This window comes from Meriones unguiculatus, chromosome 6, assembly GCF_030254825.1.
Source record: "Meriones unguiculatus strain TT.TT164.6M chromosome 6, Bangor_MerUng_6.1, whole genome shotgun sequence".
Taxonomy (NCBI): Eukaryota; Metazoa; Chordata; class Mammalia; order Rodentia; family Muridae; genus Meriones; species Meriones unguiculatus.
In genome coordinates, this window is record NC_083354.1 from 24,803,641 (window position 1) to 24,825,411 (window position 21,771).

A 21,771-nucleotide genomic window follows, 5' to 3' on the forward strand; every position below is an offset into this window, starting at 1 on the left:
TATATGTCAGTAGACTATTCTATGTGTCAGTAGACTATTCTATATGTCAGTAGACTATTCTATATGCTGGTAGACTATTCTATATGTCGGTAGACTATTCTATATGTCAGTAGACTATTCTATGTGTCAGTAGACTATTCTATATGTCAGTAGACTATTCTATATGTCGGTAGACTATTCTATATGTCAATAGACTATTCTATATACTGGTAGACTATTTTATATGCTGGTAGACTATTCTATATGTCAGTAGACTATTCTATATGTCAGTAGACTATTCTATATATCGGTAGACTATTCTATATGTCAATAGACTATTCTATATGCTGGTAGACTATTCTATATGCTGGTAGACTATTCTATATGTCGGTAGACTATTCTATATGTCAGTAGACTATTCTATATGCTGGTAGACTATTCTATATGCTGGTAGACTATTCTATATGCTGGTAGACTATTCTATATGTCGGTAGACTATTCTATGTGTCGGTAGACTATTCTATATGTCACTAGACTATTCTATATGTCAGTAGACTATTCTATATGTCAGGAGACTATTCTATATGTCAGGAGACTATTCTATGTGTCAGTAGACTATTCTATATGTCAGTAGACTATTCTATGTGTCAGTAGACTATTCTATATGTCGGTAGACTATTCTATATGTCAATAGACTATTCTATATGTCAGTAGACTATTCTATGTGTCAGTAGACTATTCTATATGTCAGTAGACTATTCTATATGTCAGTAGACTATTCTATGTGTCAGTAGACTATTCTATATGCTGGTAGACTATTCTATATGTCAGTAGACTATTCTATATGTCAGTAGACTATTCTATATGCTGATAGACTATTCTATATGTCAGTAGACTATTCTATATGTCAGTAGACTATTCTATGTGTCAGTAGACTATTCTATATGCTGGTAGACTATTCTATATGTCGGTAGACTATTCTATATGTCGGTAGACTATTCTATATGTCAGTAGACTATTCTATATGTCAGTAGACTATTCTTTGTGTCAGTAGACTATTCTATATGTCAGTAGACTATTCTATATGTCAGTAGACTATTCTATGTGTCAGTAGACTATTCTATATGTCGGTAGACTATTCTATATGTCAATAGACTATTCTATATGCTGGTAGATTATTCTATATGCTGGTAGACTATTCTATATGTCAGTAGACTATTCTATATGTCAGTAGACTATTCTATATGCTGGTAGACTATTCTATATGTCAGTAGACTATTCTATATGCTGGTAGACTATTCTATATGCTGGTAGACTATTCTATATGCTGGTAGACTATTCTATATGCTGGTAGACTATTCTATATGTCAGTAGACTATTCTATATGTCAGTAGACTATTCTATATGTCAGTAGACTATTCTATATGCTGGTAGACTATTCTATATGCTGGTAGACTATTCTATATGTCAGTAGACTATTCTATATGTCAGTAGACTATTCTATATGTCAGTAGACTATTCTATATGTCAGTAGACTATTCTATATGTCAGTAGACTATTCTATGTGTCAGTAGACTATTCTATATGTCGGTAGACTATTCTATATGTCAATAGACTATTCTATATGCTGGTAGACTATTCTATATGCTGGTAGACTATTCTATATGTCAGTAGACTATTCTATATGTCAGTAGACTATTCTATATGCTGGTAGACTATTCTATATGTCAGTAGACTATTCTATATGCTGGTAGACTATTCTATATGCTGGTAGACTATTCTATATGCTGGTAGACTATTCTATATGCTGGTAGACTATTCTATATGCTGGTAGACTATTCTATATGTCAGTAGACTATTCTATATGTCAGTAGAATATTCTATATGCTGGTAGACTATTCTATATGCTGGTAGACTATTCTATATGCTGGTAGACTATTCTATATGTCAGTACACTATTCTATATGTCAGTAGACTATTCTATATGTCAGTAGACTATTCTATATGTCAGTAGACTATTCTATATATCAGTAGACTATTCTATGTGTCAGTAGACTATTCTATATGCTGGTAGAATATTCTATATGCTGGTAGACTATTCTATATGTCAGTAGACTATTCTATATGTCAGTAGACTATTCTATATGCTGGTAGACCATTCTATATGCTGGTAGACTATTCTATATGCTGGTAGACTATTCTATATGTCGGTAGACTATTCTATATGTCAGTAGACTATTCTATATGTCAGTAGACTATTCTATGTGTCAGTAGACTATTCTATATGCTGGTAGACTATTCTATATGCTGGTAGACTATTCTATATGTCAGTAGACTATTCTATATGTCAGTAGACTATTCTATATGTCAGTAGACTATTCTATATGCTGGTAGACTATTCTATATGTCGGTAGACTATTCTATATGTCGGTAGACTATTCTATATGTCAGTAGACTATTCTATATGTCAGTAGACTATTCTCTATGTGAGTAGACTATTCTATATGTCAGTAGACTATTCTATATGCTGGTAGACTATTCTATATGCTGGTAGACTATTCTATATGTCAGTAGACTATTCTATATGTCAGTAGACTATTCTATATGTCGGTAGACTATTCTATATGTCGGTAGACTATTCTATATGTCGGTAGACTATTCTATATGTCGGTAGACTATTCTATATGTCGGTAGACTATTCTATATGCTGGTAGACTATTCTATATGTCGGTAGACTATTCTTTATGTCAGTAGACTATTCTATATGTCGGTAGACTATTCTATATGTTGGTAGACTATTCTATATGTCAGTAGACTATTCTATGTGTCAGTAGACTATTCTATATGTCAGAATATTCTATATGTCGGTAGACTATTCTATATGTCAGTAGACTATTCTATATGTCAGTAAACTATTCTATATGTCAGTAGACTATTCTATATGTCAGTAGACTATTCTATATGCTGGTAGACTATTCTATGTGTCAGTAGACTATTCTATATGTCAGAATATTCTATATGTCGGTAGACTATTCTATATGTCAGTAGACTATTCTATATGTCAGTAAACTATTCTATATGTCAGTAGACTATTCTATATGTCAGTAGACTATTCTATATGCTGGTAGACTATTCTATGTGTCAGTAGACTATTCTATATGCTGGTAGACTATTCTATATGCTGGTAGACTATTCTATATTCTGGTAGACTATTCTATATGTCAGTAGACTATTCTATATGCTGGTAGACTATTCTATATGCTGGTAGACTATTCTATATGTCAGTAGACTATTCTATAAGTCAGTAGACTATTCTATATGTCGGTAGACTATTCTATATGTCAGTAGACTATTCTATATGTTGGTAGACTATTCTATATGTTGGTAGACTATTCTATATGTCAGTAGACTATTCTATGTGTCAGTAGACTATTCTATATGTCGGTAGACTATTCTATATGTCGGTAGACTATTCTATATGCTGGTAGACTATTCTATATGCTGGTAGACTATTCTATATGTCAGTAGACTATTCTCTATGTCAGTAGACTATTCTATATGTCAGTAGACTATTCTATATGTCAGTAGACTATTCTATATGTCAGTAGACTATTCTATATGTCAGTAGACTATTCTATATGTCAGTAGACTATTCTATATGTCAGTAGACTATTCTATGTGTCAGTAGACTATTCTATATGCTGGTAGACTATTCTATATGCTGGTAGACTATTCTATATGTCAGTAGACTATTCTATATGTCAGTAGACTATTCTATATGTCAGTAGACTATTCTATATGCTGGTAGACTATTCTATATGCTGGTAGACTATTCTATATGCTGGTAGACTATTCTATATGCTGGTAGACTATTCTATATGTCAGTAGACTATTCTATATGTCAGTAGACTATTCTATGTGTCAGTAGACTATTCTATATGCTGGTAGACTATTCTATATGCTGGTAGACTATTCTATATGCTGGTAGACTATTCTATATGTCAGTAGACTATTCTATATGTCAGTAGACTATTCTATATGCTGGTAGACTATTCTATATGCTGGTAGACTATTCTATATGTCGGTAGACTATTCTATATGTCGGTAGACTATTCTATATGTCGGTAGACTATTCTATATGTCGGTAGACTATTCTCTATGTCAGTAGACTATTCTATATGTCAGTAGACTATTCTATATGCTGGTAGACTATTCTATATGTCAGTAGACTATTCTATATGTCATTAGACTATTCTATATGTCGGTAGACTATTCTATATGTCGGTAGACTATTCTATATGTCGGTAGACTATTCTATATGTCGGTAGACTATTCTATATGCTGGTAGACTATTCTATATGTCGGTAGACTATTCTATATGTCAGTAGACTATTCTATATGTCGGTAGACTATTCTATATGCTGGTAGACTATTCTATATGTCAGTAGACTATTCTATGTGTCAGTAGACTATTCTATATGTCAGAATATTCTATATGTCGGTAGACTATTCTATATGTCAGTAGACTATTCTATATGTCAGTAAACTATTCTATATGTCAGTAGACTATTCTATATGTCAGTAGACTATTCTATATGCTGGTAGACTATTCTATGTGTCAGTAGACTATTCTATATGTCAGAATATTCTATATGTCGGTAGACTATTCTATATGTCAGTAGACTATTCTATATGTCAGTAAACTATTCTATATGTCAGTAGACTATTCTATATGTCAGTAGACTATTCTATATGCTGGTAGACTATTCTATGTGTCAGTAGACTATTCTATATGCTGGTAGACTATTCTATATGCTGGTAGACTATTCTATATGCTGGTAGACTATTCTATATGTCAGTAGACTATTCTATATGCTGGTAGACTATTCTATATGCTGGTAGACTATTCTATATGTCAGTAGACTATTCTATAAGTCAGTAGACTATTCTATATGTCGGTAGACTATTCTATATGTTGGTAGACTATTCTATATGTCAGTAGACTATTCTATATGTTGGTAGACTATTCTATATGTCAGTAGACTATTCTATGTGTCAGTAGACTATTCTATATGTCGGTAGACTATTCTATATGTCGGTAGACTATTCTATATGCTGGTAGACTATTCTATATGTCAGTAGACTATTCTATATGTCAGTAGACTATTCTATATGCTGGTAGACTATTCTATAAGTCAGTAGACTATTCTATATGTCGGTAGACTATTCTCTATGTCGGTAGACTATTCTATATGTCAGTAGACTATTCTATATGCTGGTAGACTATTCTATATGCTGGTAGACTATTCAATATGTCAGTAGACTATTCTATATGTCAGTAGACTATTCTATATGTCAGTAGACTATTCTATATGCTGGTAGACTATTCTATATGTCGGTAGACTATTTTATATGTCAGTAGACTATTCTATGTGTCAGTAGACTATTCTATATGTCAGTAGACTATTCTATATGTCGGTAGACTATTCTATATGTCAATAGACTATTCTATATGCTGGTAGACAATTTTATATGCTGGTAGACTATTCTATATGTCAGTAGACTATTCTATATGTCAGTAGACTATTCTATATGTCAGTAGACTATTCTATATGTCGGTAGACTATTCTATATGTCAATAGACTATTCTATATGCTGGTATACTATTCTATATGCTGGTAGACTATTCTATATGTCGGTAGACTATTCTATATGTCAGTAGACTATTCTATATGCTGGTAGACTATTCTATATGCTGGTAGACTATTCTATATGCTGGTAGACTATTCTATATGTCGGTAGACTATTCTATGTGTCGGTAGACTATTCTATATGTCAGTAGACTATTCTATATGTCAGTAGACTATTCTATATGTCAGTAGACTATTCTATGTGTCAGTAGACTATTCTATATGTCAGTAGACTATTCTATGTGTCAGTAGACTATTCTATATGTCGGTAGACTATTCTATATTTCAATAGACTATTCTATATGCTGGTAGACTATTCTATGTGTCAGTAGACTATTCTATATGCTGGTAGACTATTCTATATGTCAGTAGACTATTCTATATGTCAGTAGACTATTCTATATGTCAGTAGACTATTCTATATGCTGGTAGACTATTCTATATGCTGGTAGACTATTCTATATGTCGGTAAACTATTCTATATGTCAGTAGACTATTCTATGTGTCAGTAGACTATTCTATATGCTGGTAGACTATTCTATATGTCAGTAGACTATTCTATATGTCAGTAGACTATTCTATATGTCAGTAGACTATTCTATATGTCAGTAGACTATTCTATATGCTGGTAGACTATTCTATATGTCGGTATACTATTCTATATGTCAGTAGACTATTCTATATGTCAGTAGACTATTCTATATGCTGGTAGACTATTCTATATGTCGGTAGACTATTCTATATGCTTGTAGACTATTCTATGTGTCAGTAGACTATTCTATATGTCAGTAGACTATTCTATATGTCGGTAGACTATTCTATGTGTCAGTAGACTATTCTATATGCTGGTAGACTATTCTATATGTCAGTAGACTATTCTATATGTCAGTAGACTATTCTGTATGTCAGTAGACTATTCTATATGTCAGTAGACTATTCTATGTGTCAGTAGACTATTCTATATGTCGGTAGACTATTCTATATGTCAATAGACTATTCTATATGCTGGTAGACTATTTTATATGCTGGTAGACTATTCTATATGTCAGTAGACTATTCTATATGTCAGTAGACTATTCTATATGTCGGTAGACTATTCTATATGTCAATAGACTATTCTATATGCTGGTAGACTATTCTATATGCTGGTAGACTATTCTATATGTCGGTAGACTATTCTATATGTCAGTAGACTATTCTATATGCTGGTAGACTATTCTATATGCTGGTAGACTATTCTATATGCTGGTAGACTATTCTATATGTCGGTAGACTATTCTATGTGTCGGTAGACTATTCTATATGTCAGTAGACTATTCTATATGTCAGTAGACTATTCTATATGTCAGTAGACTATTCTATATGTCAGTAGACTATTCTATGTGTCAGTAGACTATTCTATATGTCAGTAGACTATTCTATGTGTCAGTAGACTATTCTATATGTCGGTAGACTATTCTATATTTCAATAGACTATTCTATATGCTGGTAGACTATTCTATGTGTCAGTAGACTATTCTATATGCTGGTAGACTATTCTATATGTCAGTAGACTATTCTATATGTCAGTAGACTATTCTATATGTCAGTAGACTATTCTATATGCTGGTAGACTATTCTATATGCTGGTAGACTATTCTATATGTCGGTAGACTATTCTATATGTCAGTAGACTATTCTATGTGTCAGTAGACTATTCTATATGTCAGTAGACTATTCTATATGTCGGTAGACTATTCTATATGTCAATAGACTATTCTATATGCTGGTAGACTATTCTATGTGTCAGTAGACTATTCTATATGCTGGTAGACTATTCTATATGTCAGTAGACTATTCTATATGTCAGTAGACTATTCTATATGTCAGTAGACTATTCTATATGCTGGTAGACTATTCTATATGTCGGTAGACTATTCTATATGTCAGTAGACTATTCTATATGTCAGTAGACTATTCTATATGCTGGTAGACTATTCTATATGTCGGTAGACTATTCTATATGCTGGTAGACTATTCTATGTGTCAGTAGACTATTCTATATGTCAGTAGACTATTCTATATGTCGGTAGACTATTCTATATGTCAATAGACTATTCTATATGCTGGTAGACTATTCTATATGCTGGTAGACTATTCTATATGTCAGTAGACTATTCTATATGTCAGTAGACTATTCTATATGTCAGTAGACTATTCTATATGCTGGTAGACTATTCTATGTGTCAGTAGACTATTCTATATGCTGGTAGACTATTCTATATGTCAGTAGACTATTCTATATGTCAGTAGACTATTCTATATGTCAGTAGACTATTCTATATGTCAGTAGACTATTCTATATGCTGGTAGACTATTCTATATGTCGGGAGACTATTCTATATGTCAGTAGACTATTCTATGTGTCGGTAGACTATTCTATATGTCGGTAGACTATTCTATATGTCAATAGACTATTCTATATGCTGGTAGACTATTTTATATGCTGGTAGACTATTCTATATGTCAGTAGACTATTCTATATGTCAGTAGACTATTCTATATGTCGGTAGACTATTCTATATGTCAATAGACTATTCTATATGCTGGTAGACTATTCTATATGCTGGTAGACTATTCTATATGTCGGTAGACTATTCTATATGTCAGTAGACTATTCTATATGCTGGTAGACTATTCTATATGCTGGTAGACTATTCTATATGCTGGTAGACTATTCTATATGTCGGTAGACTATTCTATGTGTCGGTAGACTATTCTATATGTCGGTAGACTATTCTATATGCTGGTAGACTATTCTATATGTCAGTAGACTATTCTCTATGTCAGTAGACTATTCTATATGTCAGTAGACTATTCTATATGTCAGTAGACTATTCTATATGTCAGTAGACTATTCTATATGTCAGTAGACTATTCTATATGTCAGTAGACTATTCTATATGTCAGTAGACTATTCTATGTGTCAGTAGACTATTCTATATGCTGGTAGACTATTCTATATGCTGGTAGACTATTCTATATGTCAGTAGACTATTCTATATGTCAGTAGACTATTCTATATGCTGGTAGACTATTCTATATGCTGGTAGACTATTCTATATGCTGGTAGACTATTCTATATGCTGGTAGACTATTCTATATGTCAGTAGACTATTCTATATGTCAGTAGACTATTCTATGTGTCAGTAGACTATTCTATATGCTGGTAGACTATTCTATATGCTGGTAGACTATTCTATATGCTGGTAGACTATTCTATATGTCAGTAGACTATTCTATATGTCAGTAGACTATTCTATATGCTGGTAGACTATTCTATATGCTGGTAGACTATTCTATATGTCGGTAGACTATTCTATATGTCGGTAGACTATTCTATATGTCGGTAGACTATTCTATATGTCGGTAGACTATTCTCTATGTCAGTAGACTATTCTATATGTCAGTAGACTATTCTATATGCTGGTAGACTATTCTATATGTCAGTAGACTATTCTATATGTCAGTAGACTATTCTATATGTCGGTAGACTATTCTATATGTCGGTAGACTATTCTATATGTCGGTAGACTATTCTATATGTCGGTAGACTATTCTATATGCTGGTAGACTATTCTATATGTCGGTAGACTATTCTATATGTCAGTAGACTATTCTATATGTCGGTAGACTATTCTATATGCTGGTAGACTATTCTATATGTCAGTAGACTATTCTATGTGTCAGTAGACTATTCTATATGTCAGAATATTCTATATGTCGGTAGACTATTCTATATGTCAGTAGACTATTCTATATGTCAGTAAACTATTCTATATGTCAGTAGACTATTCTATATGTCAGTAGACTATTCTATATGCTGGTAGACTATTCTATGTGTCAGTAGACTATTCTATATGTCAGAATATTCTATATGTCGGTAGACTATTCTATATGTCAGTAGACTATTCTATATGTCAGTAAACTATTCTATATGTCAGTAGACTATTCTATATGTCAGTAGACTATTCTATATGCTGGTAGACTATTCTATGTGTCAGTAGACTATTCTATATGCTGGTAGACTATTCTATATGCTGGTAGACTATTCTATATGCTGGTAGACTATTCTATATGTCAGTAGACTATTCTATATGCTGGTAGACTATTCTATATGCTGGTAGACTATTCTATATGTCAGTAGACTATTCTATAAGTCAGTAGACTATTCTATATGTCGGTAGACTATTCTATATGTTGGTAGACTATTCTATATGTCAGTAGACTATTCTATATGTTGGTAGACTATTCTATATGTCAGTAGACTATTCTATGTGTCAGTAGACTATTCTATATGTCGGTAGACTATTCTATATGTCGGTAGACTATTCTATATGCTGGTAGACTATTCTATATGTCAGTAGACTATTCTATATGTCAGTAGACTATTCTATATGCTGGTAGACTATTCTATAAGTCAGTAGACTATTCTATATGTCGGTAGACTATTCTCTATGTCGGTAGACTATTCTATATGTCAGTAGACTATTCTATATGCTGGTAGACTATTCTATATGCTGGTAGACTATTCAATATGTCAGTAGACTATTCTATATGTCAGTAGACTATTCTATATGTCAGTAGACTATTCTATATGCTGGTAGACTATTCTATATGTCGGTAGACTATTTTATATGTCAGTAGACTATTCTATGTGTCAGTAGACTATTCTATATGTCAGTAGACTATTCTATATGTCGGTAGACTATTCTATATGTCAATAGACTATTCTATATGCTGGTAGACTATTTTATATGCTGGTAGACTATTCTATATGTCAGTAGACTATTCTATATGTCAGTAGACTATTCTATATGTCAGTAGACTATTCTATATGTCGGTAGACTATTCTATATGTCAATAGACTATTCTATATGCTGGTAGACTATTCTATATGCTGGTAGACTATTCTATATGTCGGTAGACTATTCTATATGTCAGTAGACTATTCTATATGCTGGTAGACTATTCTATATGCTGGTAGACTATTCTATATGCTGGTAGACTATTCTATATGTCGGTAGACTATTCTATGTGTCGGTAGACTATTCTATATGTCAGTAGACTATTCTATATGTCAGTAGACTATTCTATATGTCAGTAGACTATTCTATGTGTCAGTAGACTATTCTATATGTCAGTAGACTATTCTATGTGTCAGTAGACTATTCTATATGTCGGTAGACTATTCTATATTTCAATAGACTATTCTATATGCTGGTAGACTATTCTATGTGTCAGTAGACTATTCTATATGTCAGTAGACTATTCTATATGTCAGTAGACTATTCTATATGTCAGTGGACTATTCTATATGCTGGTAGACTATTCTATATGTCGGTATACTATTCTATATGTCAGTAGACTATTCTATATGTCAGTAGACTATTCTATATGCTGGTAGACTATTCTATATGTCGGTAGACTATTCTATATGCTTGTAGACTATTCTATGTGTCAGTAGACTATTCTATATGTCAGTAGACTATTCTATATGTCGGTAGACTATTCTATGTGTCAGTAGACTATTCTATATGCTGGTAGACTATTCTATATGTCAGTAGACTATTCTATATGTCAGTAGACTATTCTGTATGTCAGTAGACTATTCTATATGTCAGTAGACTATTCTATGTGTCAGTAGACTATTCTATATGTCAGTAGACTATTCTATATGTCGGTAGACTATTCTATATGTCAATAGACTATTCTATATGCTGGTAGACTATTTTATATGCTGGTAGACTATTCTATATGTCAGTAGACTATTCTATATGTCAGTAGACTATTCTATATGTCAGTAGACTATTCTATATGTCGGTAGACTATTCTATATGTCAATAGACTATTCTATATGCTGGTAGACTATTCTATATGCTGGTAGACTATTCTATATGTCGGTAGACTATTCTATATGTCAGTAGACTATTCTATATGCTGGTAGACTATTCTATATGCTGGTAGACTATTCTATATGCTGGTAGACTATTCTATATGTCGGTAGACTATTCTATGTGTCGGTAGACTATTCTATATGTCAGTAGACTATTCTATATGTCAGTAGACTATTCTATATGTCAGTAGACTATTCTATATGTCAGTAGACTATTCTATGTGTCAGTAGACTATTCTATATGTCAGTAGACTATTCTATGTGTCAGTAGACTATTCTATATGTCGGTAGACTATTCTATATTTCAATAGACTATTCTATATGCTGGTAGACTATTCTATGTGTCAGTAGACTATTCTATATGCTGGTAGACTATTCTATATGTCAGTAGACTATTCTATATGTCAGTAGACTATTCTATATGTCAGTAGACTATTCTATATGCTGGTAGACTATTCTATATGCTGGTAGACTATTCTATATGTCGGTAGACTATTCTATATGTCAGTAGACTATTCTATGTGTCAGTAGACTATTCTATATGTCAGTAGACTATTCTATATGTCGGTAGACTATTCTATATGTCAATAGACTATTCTATATGCTGGTAGACTATTCTATGTGTCAGTAGACTATTCTATATGCTGGTAGACTATTCTATATGTCAGTAGACTATTCTATATGTCAGTAGACTATTCTATATGTCAGTAGACTATTCTATATGCTGGTAGACTATTCTATATGTCGGTAGACTATTCTATATGTCAGTAGACTATTCTATATGTCAGTAGACTATTCTATATGCTGGTAGACTATTCTATATGTCGGTAGACTATTCTATATGCTGGTAGACTATTCTATGTGTCAGTAGACTATTCTATATGTCAGTAGACTATTCTATATGTCGGTAGACTATTCTATATGTCAATAGACTATTCTATATGCTGGTAGACTATTCTATATGCTGGTAGACTATTCTATATGTCAGTAGACTATTCTATATGTCAGTAGACTATTCTATATGTCAGTAGACTATTCTATATGCTGGTAGACTATTCTATGTGTCAGTAGACTATTCTATATGCTGGTAGACTATTCTATATGTCAGTAGACTATTCTATATGTCAGTAGACTATTCTATATGTCAGTAGACTATTCTATATGTCAGTAGACTATTCTATATGCTGGTAGACTATTCTATATGTCGGGAGACTATTCTATATGTCAGTAGACTATTCTATGTGTCGGTAGACTATTCTATATGTCGGTAGACTATTCTATATGTCAATAGACTATTCTATATGCTGGTAGACTATTTTATATGCTGGTAGACTATTCTATATGTCAGTAGACTATTCTATATGTCAGTAGACTATTCTATATGTCAGTAGACTATTCTATATGTCGGTAGACTATTCTATATGTCAATAGACTATTCTATATGCTGGTAGACTATTCTATATGCTGGTAGACTATTCTATATGTCGGTAGACTATTCTATATGTCAGTAGACTATTCTATATGCTGGTAGACTATTCTATATGCTGGTAGACTATTCTATATGCTGGTAGACTATTCTATATGTCGGTAGACTATTCTATGTGTCGGTAGACTATTCTATATGTCGGTAGACTATTCTATATGTCAGTAGACTATTCTATATGTCAGTAGACTATTCTATATGTCAGTAGACTATTCTATATGTCAGTAGACTATTCTATATGTCAGTAGACTATTCTATGTGTCAGTAGACTATTCTATATTTCGGTAGAGTATTCTATATGTCAATAGACTATTCTATATGCTGGTAGACTATTCTATATGCTGGTAGACTATTCTATATGTCAGTAGACTATTCTATATGCTGGTAGACTATTCTATATGTCAGTAGACTATTCTATATGTCAGTAGACTATTCTATATGTCAGTAGACTATTCTATATGTCAGTAGACTATTCTATATGTCAGTAGACTATTCTATATGCTGGTAGACTCTTCTATATGTCAGTAGACTATTCTATATGTCAGTAGACTATTCTATATGTCAGTAGACTATTCTATGTGTCAGTAGACTATTCTATATGTCAGTAGAGTATTCTATATGCTGGTAGACTATTCTATATGTCGGTAGACTATTCTATATGTCGGTAGACTATTCTATATGTCAGTAGACTATTCTATATGTCAGTAGACTATTCTATATGCTGGTAGACTATTCTATATGCTGGTAGACTATTCTATATGCTGGTAGACTATTCTATATGTCAGTAGACTATTCTATATGTCGGCACACTATTCTATATGTCGGTAGACTATTGTATATGTCGGTAGACTATTCTATATGTCAGTAGACTATTCTATATGCTGGTAGACTATTCTATATGCTGTTAGACTATTCTATATGCTGGTAGACTATTCTATATGTCAGTAGACTATTCTATATGTCGGTAGACTATTCTATATGTCAGTAGACTATTCTATATGCTGGTAGACTATTCTATATGTCTGTAGACTATTCTATATGCTGGTAGACTATTCTATATGCTGGTAGACTCTTCTGTATATTGATCCTCCAGCTGCTCATCTAACAGATGTTCAAGTGCCTGCAACTTTTCTCTAGTTCAGGGCCATTGATCTACCCACACAGGCTTGTCAGTCATTCAATTTTTCCTTATTTCAGGGCCATTGATCTACCAATATAGGCTTGTCAGTCAGCCATGTTAGTAGTAGGGCTGTTGGTATTTCAAAAGTGCCCCTTCTTATAAATTTGGAAACTCAATCCCTGTGATGTCCTGTGTTTGGACAATGGGCACAGCTTGTAATTGTTTTTGGTGACCTATATCAATACCTTCCCAAGGAGCATTTATCACTTTCCCCCCAATTTCATTATGAGCTGTCTTTGGAAATTCAGAAATATTAATTCGAGTACCCCATTATTGTAAAAGATTCCCTTCTTCATAAATTATGGGTATGTCAGCCAATTAGGGTTTCAATATCTGGTTCCACACATTTAACTTGTTGCATACTTTATCTTATTTGAGATAATTTACCAATTCCTGTAAACTGTGTATAAGCCCTCTAAAGTGGCCATTCTGCATCACAGCAGTTTTGGGAAAGGCTGGTCAGTCGAATCAGCTCCTGTATATACCAAATTTCTATTTCAGCACCACTCACTTGCAATTTTAATTTGTGTTCTTGGATAGTTAACCACTGTTTTCCAAAACACACCTTTTCCAGTATTCCCAAATAGCCCTGTTCTTTCTACTGTAGAGGCTTTGCCCTTAATGTAGGGAAACAGGAACAGCTGAGCAGTTTTATCCCTTACCCCCTCCCTCCCCTCTCCCTCTTTCTCTCTCCTCTCTCCATATGCCATGATTTTAATTTCTTCCTTGCAATCCCCATCTATAGTACCTGGATGTACAATAAATCCTTGGGAGGTCCTTAACATGTTATTCATAGCTATTTTATACCTCAGGCTGGAGAATTCCAAAATATCCATCACCACGAAAGCAATTTTATCTTTTAGTATTTCACTCTAAACTATTTTCCTTGCCGATAGCATACCTCAGTATTTTTGTTGGATGTGGAGTGCTGAAATGGGAACAGACGACCTAGTCCTTTATTTTGGAAGGTTCATGAAATTAGGAATTATGCAGTGTTTACCATTTGCTGTGACTACAGATCTCTGCATATTCAATTTCCTCCTGCATATTCTGTCTCCATTGTTGCCTCTGGGTTTCCTCAAAAGCCCCATTTTAGAGCCTGATCCCTACAGTGCTCCATGGCACAGGGCTTCTGTGGCTGTCCATGTAAGACACACGGGAAGTTGTTTACATTCCTATAGGCAGCTCTTTGGGGGGGGGAGTGTTGTGCCCCTGGGATCTGGCCTGCATAAGTTTTCCTCAGCACTGCTTGCTTTTACCTTTGGTGACATGAGAAGGCTAGACAGGCCTTGGATCACTATCTACACTTCTCCAGGTCAGAGTAAACCTTTGGTAAAACACTTTTTCTTGAGATCTGGCTCTCAATACAAATAAATAAAGAGTATTTCAGAGAGAGAGAGAGAGAAAGAGAGAGTATGTCTCCTTCCTCTAGCTGAAAGCAAGACAGAGAGAGGGCTTTCCCTAGTGCCCATAGTGAGATTATGATGTGGGTCCTGAAGAAAAACATGGGCTTTTAATTTATGAGTTTCTCTGCAGTGAGCCTCCGGCAATTTGTCAGTCAGAGTTTAAGCACCTTCCCTAGGACTGTAGCTGCTGCATCTATTCTAAGAGTCCTGAGCCCTCTGAGTCGTGAGTCTGTGAATCCTGTCATCCTGCTTTTTCATGGCAGCCTTTTGCCGAGTGATTGCAGTCCTCTGGTGGATACAGGAAACAACATTTTTATTTTGCTTATAGTAGAAACGGAGGGGACCACCTTCAATGTCCTTAATGTGTTAGAGGGAAAATCCAGAAATCTAAGTTGCTCTTTAATGATACTTGTACAAAAGTGGGCATCATAGTAAAACCACGAGATTAAGTTATGTTGGTGGATGCATTTTATTCATTTTGTTTACGTTGGTCATGTTATAGAAACCGAGCCTGCATTTACATAAAATATATTAAGTACGATATGAGACATATATACTCATTCTTACAATTTTACCTTGGTTTTACATTGCTCTGGAGCACTCTACTTAGCAAGAAAAACCTTTCACTAGCTCTGCTATTATTCTTTACAACTATTAAAAGAACAGAGATTTAAAGAAAATATTTACCATTGGCTATCCAGTCATTTGATTTTATTAAACAAAACCTTGCATTGCGCGCTTTTCTCTACCGGCAAGCGTGTGCTTTAGAGTGTAACAGCCGCGTCAGTTAGTGTGTACATGGAGCCGGAGCTGGTGCTTTTTAGTCGTACTATAGGCACTTTATCAGACGTGAAAGCTCTGTGCTTAATCAAACAGCTGCAGGTTTGTAGTAGGAGCACCGCTAAAGACTGCTCCACACTGCTAAAGTTGTTCTGGTCTGCTGTAGTCCCCAGTAGCAAGCTTATGGAAGACAGCAAGCATTGTTTTACGTTATGATTTCAGCAGAGTGGCACAGTAGGTTTTAATCCCTCTTTCTGTTCACTTAGGCTTCTTCCAACTGTAATTGACCAGAAATCCTTTATTTTCTCCACGGAATCTGAGGATAAACTTTGGCAACCTCAAAAACATCACGGTTCATTTTCACATGGCCTTACAAGAGCAAAGGTAGGAGCCCGTGGATACAGGCAGCAGAGTGACTGGGAGGAGCCTCGTGGTCCCCAGGAGAGGAGCCATGTTATCAGGTTTCTTTGGGGATAATGAAAAGATCTCAGAGTTATATCATGGTGAGAGCTGTACAACACTGTAAATGCACCAAACACCACTGAGGGTAAGCGTTCAAAAAGGGAGCCTGCTGATATAGAAATTATATCTCAAGAAAACTGCTAATTTTTTTAAAGCTGGCATTTAATTTCTAGTATTTGGGGGGGGGAGATAGAGGAGGAAAGGGTTTATTTGGCTTACACTTCCATATCTGTTCATCACCAAAGGAAGTCAGGACAGGAACTCAAACAGGGCAGGAACCTAGAGGCAGAAGCTGATGCAGAGGCCATGGAGCATTTCTACATACCAGCTTACTCCACAGGGCTTGGTCAGCCTGCTGTCCTAGAGAACCCAGGACAGGCCCAGGGATGGCACCATCCAAAATGGGTTGAGCCCTCCACCACTGATCACTAATTTTAAAAAATGCCTCATAGCCTGCCTACAATCCTTTTTTAAAAAAGAAACAAAAACATTACAAAATAAACTATAATAGGATAAAAGTAAAAACCATCATATCAAAGTTGGACAAGGCAACCAAACAGAGGAAAAGAGTCTCAAGACCAAGCACAAGAGTCAGAGAGCCGCTCACCCCATGCTCAGGAGCCTGTAAAATATCAAGCCAAAAGCTGTAGTATCTGTACGAAGGTCCAGGTGTAGACCCGTGTAGGCCCTGTGCTTGCTGCTTCATTCTCTGTGAGAAAACTGCTCACTTTTCTTTTTCTTTATTTTTAAAGAGCAAATATCTATATTGTGTTTTAAATTAGATAATATGATGCATATTGTAGTCTGTTTCTACAATCTGATGTCACTGGTTTGGATGTGTCTATAGCACAGTTAATTTCTACAGCAAAGGAACTTTCTTCAGAAGCAAAGTCACTCAAAGCACACTTTCTTTTTCCAAACAGAGTTCAGAAGGAACATTCCCTCTTCTCTGCTGAGCACATTTATCAGCTGGGGCAATTTCCCGGAACACTCTTGAGGGGCTGGCAAATAAAGCCCATCATCTACAGATAAAGATGCTTTGACGTCTTCCTTTCCTGGTTGTACCCCCTTGATCTTCCTCAGTTGTGTGCTGAGTAGGAATGAAGAGAGGAGCCATCTTGTCTTGTTCACTATTTTAGTGGAAATGCTTGGAGTTTCTTTCCATTTAACAGGGTGTTGGCTATGGGCTTGCTGTAAATTGAGTTTTTATTATACTGAGATACCTCACTTTATCTCATTTCTCTCATGACTTTTACTAAAAAGAGATGGTAGATTTTCTCCAAGACCTGCCCATATCTAATAAGATGATCGTTTCTGTCCTTTCATCTGTTTGTGTGGTAGATTATGTTCATTGATTTATGCATATTGAACCATCCCTGTATCTCTGGATAAAGCCAACTTGATCATGGTAGAGAACGATGTGAATCTTTTTGATGAGTTAGTGAATTAAGTTCATAAATATTTTACTGAGAATTTTTGCATTTCATCAGAGTTTTTGGCCTAAAGTTTTCTTCCCTTTCCTATTTATTTATTTTCTTATTTGTTTGGCTTGGTAGAAGAAATCTGGTGATGCTTCTTCCTTTTCTATTGGATAAATAGTTTGAAGAGTTTTGGTATTAGTTCTATGAGTTAGCCTGGTAGAATTCTGCACTGAATTTATCTGGCCCTGGCCTCGAGTACTTCTTCTATCTCACTGGGTGTTATGCATCTATTTAAATTATGTACTTTTTCTTGACTTAACTACATCTGTTTCTTTTAGATTTTTCAGTTTGGAATATTGATTTTATAAAGCACTCATGAGGTCTCTGACTTTGCCTCCAGGGAGTGTTTTTTTTTTTTCATTTGATTCTGATTCCCTCTTTGTGTTAGTCAGTTCATCCCTCCACAACAGATTATCACAGATTACCTGAAGGAAGTTTGCTTCTTACAGTTACTTTGCTTCAAAGTCCAGTCAAGATGTCAGATTAGGCATGTGATGGGCCATTTCCTGGTTTGTCACTAACTCCATTTCTCAGGGTTCCACCCTCATAATCTATACACTGCACAAAGGCCTTGCTTCTGTTAGCCTCCCAGCAGGGCTGAATAAGTAACATAGGCTTTGGGAGAGACAGGCACATGCAGTGCATATTGACTATCCCAAAGTAGTCTTCTCCCTTCGTGCCAGATTTTCATTACTTAGGAAATACCAACATGTTTAATGCTCAAGATAATCCTAGAAGGAGGGTATAGCCGTTATCTTCAGTTTATTTGGAAAGAGACAAAGATACACAATGCTAGGTGTGCTGTCCAAGAGAGCCCAGGTGAGGAGTATGGAGTTGGTATTGTGAGCCCAGAAGTGCAGGGCCAGGAAGCCGTGCTTGTGCCCGCTGTGCTGTGCTTTTTATGTCAGCCTTATTGAGCCCAAGCGTCCATTTCTAAAACTTACCTTTCACACTGCTTAGTTGGGTGGATTTTTAGCGCACTCCCGCAGTCACACAGCTGCCACGAGAGGGAACCCTTTTTACAAGTCCTGCATTGCCTTGCAGTCTTCCTTCATCACACCACACAGAACTGTGCTTTATTCATTTGTTTATCTATCTATTTATTTAGGCTTGTCATTCTCTTGGGTTACAAGCTCAATGGGTATTGAATCTAGGCTAGTTTGTTTGTTGCTGTACCACACCAGGAGACTCTCAGTAAATACTTGTTGAATGAGTAAATGGAAGCACCAGAGACCACCACAGGTGTGCTCATGCCCAGGTTCATATCCACGCAGGCTCCTCTGCACTCACAGGGCAGCCCATTCACGCTCTGTCATGGCAGTTGCTGCATTAGACACCTTCAACACTGCCTGGTGTGCTTGCCAAGGATTGTTATGGGCATGCTGGGAGGAAGGAGACAGAGCAGGTCTCGGCTGCCACAGAACTTACACTTGAGTCGGAGGAGCCAAGCCATCAATAAGAGCTCAGCAGAGAACAATAAAATCCTGATGAAAAGAGACAGTTTGCTGAGATAGGGGAGCTCATATTTCCATCTTCCTTACTGTTCAGTAGCTGCTGCTTCCATTCAACTTCTAGGTTTTTATTTGTTTGCTTGCTTGCTTTTTGGTGGTTTTCTGTTTGTTTTTGTTTTGTTTCAGTGTGTGAGCATGTGTGTTCTGCTAAGAATTCTAGAAAGGATCCTAGTTGGCTCACGAAACCAGGGACTGGAGGCCTCTGACTTATGAAAGCAGTGAAAGTATTAGGACCATTGTAAAATATGTAGTGGTTGTTATTTTTCCATAAAAAATTTAAACTTTGGTCAGACATTTCTTTTTCCTCCAAGATTTTTGAACCCTCGTAAGTGAACATGAGTAAAAGACAAGGAAGTGTGTGGGCCGATTGATGAGAGCACCACTGTGTTCCCCGGCACTGGGGAAGTTCTGTTCAGGGAGGGTTGTGGCCCTTGGTCACCCTGACCTGACTTCCTCTCCAGACCTGCTTCCCTGGACATATTTTACCTAATTATTGATGACATCTATTTTAAAATGCATATCTGCCCTCCTAATGGCACACACCCTTAATCTCAGCACTAGGAGGCAGAGGCAGATGGATCTCTGAGTTCAGGGCCAACCCAGTCTACATAGAGAGTTCCAAGACAGCTAGGTCTACATGGAAAGACCCCCCCCTTTTTTTTTAAGTCTATCAAATACTAGTCCTGATTCTGCAGTGCAGAGGACAGGAAGCAGCAGCCCCTGCCCTGGCATCAAGGCCTATGCTAGCAAGTAGTCGTAAAATCCAACTGAGCAATTCCAACCTTTGACTGCTAACTTTCAACCTTCTAAACCAGGCAAAGCCCAGTTGCTTTTTACACTCTCTCCCTACAGTGGACAGCTGGTTTTGGAATTCTACTTATGCCAAGAAGCTTAGATGACAATTAGAAGTTGCTCAGCTGTAATTAAGGATCACAACTAAGAATTGTTTCTTAAGCTTTTTACAATATGAACATTTTAAGCTTCACAACATAATTGACAGTTTGACAAAAAGAACATTTGTAGTGGTCTCTGTTTTGAAAAAGTATAGAAGCAGTGATGGAATATTAGTGAGTGAAACTGGCAATCTAAAGTCTTATTTCCAGAATTACAGGTGTTAGTAACTTTCCCTCTTGCTGTGACAAAGTAGCAGACAAAGGCAGTGCAAGGAAGGAAGGGCCTCGCTTGCCTCACCTTTTGAAGGCGCACAGTTCCTCCTGGTGGGAAAGGCATGTCGCTGGGGTATGAGGTCAATGTTTGCAGTCAGGCTGCTACTTAGCTGGAGATCTCCGTCCACGAAGACTCCACCCATGGGATGGTCCCCGCCCAGGGGCTGGGGGTGCAGCCACCTCAGGGTGGGGCTCCCCCTTTCACTCAAATATCCAGAAACACCCTTACAGACAGGTGTGTCTCCATGGTGATTCTGTACACAGTCAGGCGACGGAGTAACTGAGGCACTGTGGGTAGGAGAGTCAGGCTGACGGAGTCACTGAGGCACTGTGGGAGAGTCAGGCGACAGAGTCACTGAGGCACTGTGGGAAGGAGAGTCAGGCTGACAGAGTCACTGAGGCGCTGTGGGAGAGTCAGGCGACAGAGTCACTGAGGCACTGTGGGAGAGAGAGTCAGGCTGACGGAGTCATGAGGCGCTGTGGGAGAGTCAGGCGACAGAGTCACTGAGGCGCTGTGGGAGAGTCAGGCGACGGAGTCACTGAGGCGCTGTGGGAGAGTCAGGCTGACGGAGTCACTGAGGCACTGTAGGAGAGCCTGTGGGTAAGACCAGTAGTCCCCAGACTTGCTCATTAGACACTCATGTCATTTTCCTCTAAATTATCAGACAGACATCATTTACCAACAACGCACATTTACT

At 36.1% G+C, this 21,771-nt stretch overlaps 1 protein-coding gene across 1 annotated transcript in view; it reads left to right on the plus strand.

The window, feature by feature from the left end:
- LOC132654815 (IQ domain-containing protein H-like) overlaps positions 1-21,771 on the plus strand; it is an 88,374-nt gene that overhangs the window by 53,201 nt on the left and 13,402 nt on the right. The window contains exon 4 of the mRNA XM_060386107.1: positions 16,720-16,837. Within this exon, the coding sequence (XP_060242090.1) occupies positions 16,720-16,837 (118 nt within the window). The remainder of the gene's footprint in view (positions 1-16,719; positions 16,838-21,771) is intronic.